General features: G+C 38.0%; 1 protein-coding gene across 1 annotated transcript; it reads left to right on the forward strand.

The window, feature by feature from the left end:
- Positions 1–1,285: 1,285 nt before the first annotated feature.
- LOC112195214 (bifunctional protein FolD 1, mitochondrial) lies at positions 1,286–4,662 on the forward strand. Its single transcript, XM_024335585.2, has 5 exons — positions 1,286–1,601; positions 2,085–2,401; positions 3,340–3,576; positions 3,667–3,834; positions 4,263–4,662. Exons 1-5 carry the CDS (start codon positions 1,313–1,315, stop codon positions 4,431–4,433), a joined length of 1,182 nt encoding a protein of 393 aa, XP_024191353.1. The 5' UTR covers positions 1,286–1,312; the 3' UTR covers positions 4,434–4,662.
- Positions 4,663–4,949: the final 287 nt, after the last annotated feature.

A 4,949-nucleotide genomic window follows, 5' to 3' on the forward strand; every position in this document is an offset into this window, starting at 1 on the left:
GTAGGGGTTAATCCTGCAGGTCAAGGTAATCGTGGCTGAAGCTGAGATAACTTGTTGGCAACAAAACGGGTAGGAAGCAAATTTTGTTGGCTTTGCCATTAATATGACTTTCGCTATGTAGTAAGCTCTGAGGAGCATTTACTTTTATCTTGTTGTGACAATTTAATTCGTAAACTCGTGTAATATATGACTATGCGGAGTGAGTATATATCGACGTTGTGAGTTTATGACATAAGTATGTACTTGGATTAAAAGGAAAAAGTTTTTTTTTCAGATATTTTGTATTGATGGCTGAACCATCGAGTATGCAGAGCCGGCCCTGAGGGCTGCAACCTGAGGCCACCGGTCTTAGGCGGGCCTCTGACAGCTTTTATTTTTTATGTATATTTATAGTTCAATAAGCCTTTATATATATATATTTTTTGCCACCACAATAGCAAGCTGCTATTCTAGATCAGCGGTAATTGTGTAGTGTGGCTTAGAATGCCACCCAGGTTTGAGGCAAAACTGCTGCTTTTTCTTTTTATGGTTTCTTTTGTATTAAGCACTTTCTTTTTCTCATTGCTACAAAATAGTCTCATTTTATACTCTCTCTCTCTCTCTCTGGTTTCTTTTGGTATTAAACACTTTTCTTTTTTTTCATTTCTACCAATGTCTTTTCTAATTTAAGAATACAATATAGATTTTTTTGTTCCATTTTTTTCATTGCTACTAGTGTATTTGAGTTCATTTATTATAGGAAAAAAAATCATATGAATGTTCGCCTCAGGCCTCCAAAATGTCAGGACCGGCCCTGCACGTATATATAATTATGAGATTATATATTGATTTTTATTTGTGTTTAAAAATCGGGGCGTGACGTACACTTGATACCAGTTAGCTGGTGTAGCATTTTGTGTGATAGTCTCGAAGGAATCACCAAGATCTAAAAGTTGGCGTGGCATTTGCTGTGGTTGTTGAATCGGAGTGCATGGAACCAGCTGTTCCCTTTCTAAATGACAGTGATTAGTGCCCTACGGCTGAACACGTGCATCAATTCGTGACATGTTTGTTGATACCGCCGATTGCTTTCACGCCTAAAAAAACAGGTAGCAATGTGACTCACATAACAGCACGCTTTTTTAGTGTCCAAAACGCTGATTTTGGCATTATGTCTCTCTCAGTGCATGTTTTATCTCAAATCATTGACGTACCGCAGGGTTGCGTATCAATGGGCTTTTTCGGTTTTTGTTTTGTTGATAAGGCCCAAGTTAAGAGGATTGGTAAATCTTTCTCCAATGGGACTGGTTTCTGTAGATAAGTAAAGTCTGGAATGGTGAAGCGCAAAGCGAGGAGGCTCAGAATAATACAAATTACAAGTTTAGGAGGGGCAGAGAGAGAGGGAGAGCGCAAAGCCACAATGATGCCAAGAGTGGCCATGTCATGGCGCAATGGACTCATAATGAGAATCCCATGGAGAACCAGAGCCCTCAACACCTTAAACGACGACGTTCACTCCTCCCGCCCAATTATCGTGTCTCCTCCTCTTGTCTCTCTAGACATTCCTGACGATTGGACTCCTTCTCCACCCTCTTCACATTTTGATTTTCCTATCAATTGCTGTACGTTTCACCCCAAGTTTCCTGCTTTTTCAATCTTTCGTCTACTGATGTTCTGGGTGGTGTTTCATTGTTTTGCTTCTAGGTATGTCACTATGTGATGGTCTGCAGAAAACCCAGTTCTTAACCAATTTGATTGGTGTTAATATATGAATATACTAGTAAAGCTGTAATTAATGTGTGATATTTGATGATTTTGCTTCTGGGTGTGTTAATTCATTAGTTTGGTTGTGGGTAAATCACTATGTTGTGATGGTCTGGACTCTGGAGAAAACCCAATTCTCAACCAATTTGATTGGTGTTATAAAATATGTATGCTAAACCCCAGTTCTAATAAAGCTGTAATCTTTTGTAACTTTCTGCTTTTCAATCATAATGTGTGATATTTGGTGATGTTGCTTCTGGGTAAACTGATCTGTGATAGTGCCTTTTTGATAAATTTGATGATATTTATTTGGGTCCCTGTTTTTCTTATGCTTACCATAGCCCATGAGCAGACTGCTGCTGTTATTGATGGGAAGTCTATCGCAGACGATATTAGGTCAAGAATAGGGAGTGAGGTAAGGAGGATGAAAGAGAGCATTGGAATGGTGCCTGGGTTGGGTGTAATTATGGTTGGTCAGAGAAAGGACTCTGAGACTTATGTCCGGAACAAGATGATGGCTTGTGAAGAAGTTGGAATCAAATCAAATGTGGCTCACCTGCCTGAGCATTGTACAAAAGATCAGCTTCTTAAAGCATTGTCAAAGTTTGATGTGGATCCCTCTGTTCATGGTATTCTCGTGCAACTTCCTCTACCACAAGTAATTTCTTAATCTGTGCCAATACTCATTTATTCAGCCTTTGTTATATGCATATAGAATTGAAGTTATAAATTGTATTCCAAATGGTCTCTCTGTGATATTGTTTTTTATTTCTTTTATGTTCTACCTCATTCGAAGAATGTAAGAAACTGCTGCTTGATAGTTTCAATCTGGAAGTGATAATTGTAACTTAAACACCTTCCTCCCTCCCCGAGTGCCGTAGATAATTTCCTGGATATAAGCCTAGAAAACTTGAATTGTTAGAATACTTAATCAACTAGACAGATAATTTGATTAAGAATGATGTAATAAAATTTTGTAGTTCTTAATAGACACTTCACTAAACCAAACTCACTAAAAGGAATACCAATTATTGGTAGCCTAAATCTTTAAGTCTTTAACACAACCAACCACCAATTAGAAGCTTTCTGAATTATTTTTAAAGTCTTATTTATTTCAAGATTAGTTTGCATTTGGGATTTCTTGTCTGTCGATAAATGCTTGCCCCATTGCGATTTATGTCCTTGAAGGGTATAAGTATCACTTTAGGTGTTTTACACTTTCAACTTTTCAATCTTTTTTCACTTCTGCTGCACGTTATTATTAGGAACTGTTTCTCCATACATCTTTGAACTTTTCAAGTAAAATGGTATCTGGAAAATGTATGAACCCATGCAGTTCAGAGTTTGGGAATTTGGGGTTTACAGCCCATAGGCTGGTTTTTCAGGCTTTTTAAGTCCCAAGCTGACATGGTCAAGTTGGTTGAAGAGAACCCTCCATCATAAACCAAGAACTAAGACCTAACCCATGAACACCCTAGTGGATAGGTATGTCTCTTAGATCGCATGTATGGCAACTAAATAGTTGAGGTTTGATGCATTACATGTCAGAACTTGCTGCTGTTGTTTGGATGACTTACAACAAACTGTCTGGGACAGCATTTGGATGAGAGAAAAATTATGGATGTGCTGAGTCCAGAGAAAGATGTGGATGGCTTCCATCCAATTAATATGGGAAATCTTGCCATGAGAGGAAGGGAGCCTATGTTTATTCCATGCACTCCAAAGGGTTGCATTGAGTTGTTGCTCAGGTCTGGCGTGGAAATCGTTGGGAAGAAAGCTGCTGTCATTGGCAGAAGTAATATTGTAGGATTGCCTGCATCATTGCTTTTGCAGGTAATATCACATTCCTTTTCAAATGATAGAGAAAAAAAATAATAAAAGAATTTATACATTGATGATGTTTTGCCTACAAATGTTGTGCAGAGGCACCATGCAACAGTCAGCATTGTACATGCATTCACAAAGAACCCAGAACATATCACCTGTGAAGCTGACATTGTGGTCACAGCTGCAGGGGTGCCTAATCTTGTCCGTGGAAATTGGCTAAAACCTGGAGCAGTTGTCATCGACGTTGGGACCAATCCAGTTGTGGTAAACAGTCTACATTCGTTGTGGATTATAATGTTTAGAGAGTCAAATACAGACTACATTTTGACACTACTAATTTCAATTTCGAAATATTGGTGACCAATGTCACTTGTTGCAATAAAGAAATGGAATTTTAACTGTTAAGTCTTGAAGGAAGGGAAAGGAATGAGAATGTAATGTTATAGAAATGTAAGGATTACAGTGTTTCTATTGTCTAGAGGTTAAAAATAGAAAGAAACCTTTTTCTATGACTACTTAACTATAGCATCCTTTGCATGTGAGCGTTTAGTTTTTCTTTTGTAGGTTGATGGTGAAAGGTGGAATTCATACAATTAATTGAACTGTTATATAGTACAAGTAGAAACTGACTTCGATTAACATTTTGAATGACACCAACTAATTACCTGACGAAACCCAATTTGTATTGGCAGGACCCTAGCTGTGAGCGAGGTTATCGCCTCATAGGAGATGTTTGCTATGAAGAAGCAGTGCGGGTGGTGTCAGCCATTACCCCAGTTCCTGGAGGAGTTGGACCCATGACAATTGCTATGCTTCTATCAAATACTCTTGATTCAGCAAAGCGAGCCTATGCCTTTACTTGAACCGTAATTTGTTAATGTATAGCTTTCTCCTTGTCTTTGAACTACTTTTTTGAGGTCTTAGTGAGGGAACTACTGGGCTGGATACTCGGTCCACTTTTAACCCTGATCACAACTAATGTGTATTTAGTTACTCAATGTGTAATTACAACTAATGTGTATTTAGTTACTCAATGTGTCCAAATACACTCAATTTTGTTTTAACAAAAGGGATGATTTTATTTTTTCTGAATTACCTTGAAATTACATCCTGTGTGACGTAGACACCTTTTGTTTCACCCCCCGAGCCAAGGTATCTACCATGTAAAGGTATCCTTATCAGCTTCTTCTTCAGCTCTTAAGCCTATTTCTACTAGATGGACACCAGAAATCAAATTTTATGGAGTACGAGGTTGCGTTTGTTGAAGAATATTGATTATTGGTGTGCCTATCAAACTAAGATTAGTTCTATAGTTGTAATATGAGAGAATTCTCAATTCAAGTTAGAATAGGAATCCTTGTACAATTCCCTATATATAG

The sequence above is a fragment of the Rosa chinensis genome, chromosome 3, assembly GCF_002994745.2.
Source record: "Rosa chinensis cultivar Old Blush chromosome 3, RchiOBHm-V2, whole genome shotgun sequence".
NCBI lineage: Eukaryota > Viridiplantae > Streptophyta > Magnoliopsida > Rosales > Rosaceae > Rosa > Rosa chinensis.

Coding starts and splice junctions, on each gene's coding strand:
- LOC112195214 (XM_024335585.2), top strand. CDS start 1,313: ATGGTGAAGCGCAAAGCGAGGAGGCTCAGAATAATACAAATTACAAGT. Junction 2,402..3,339: donor TGCAACTTCCTCTACCACAA/GTAATTTCTTAA, acceptor TGTCTGGGACAG/CATTTGGATGAGAGAAAAAT. Junction 3,577..3,666: donor CTGCATCATTGCTTTTGCAG/GTAATATCACAT, acceptor AATGTTGTGCAG/AGGCACCATGCAACAGTCAG.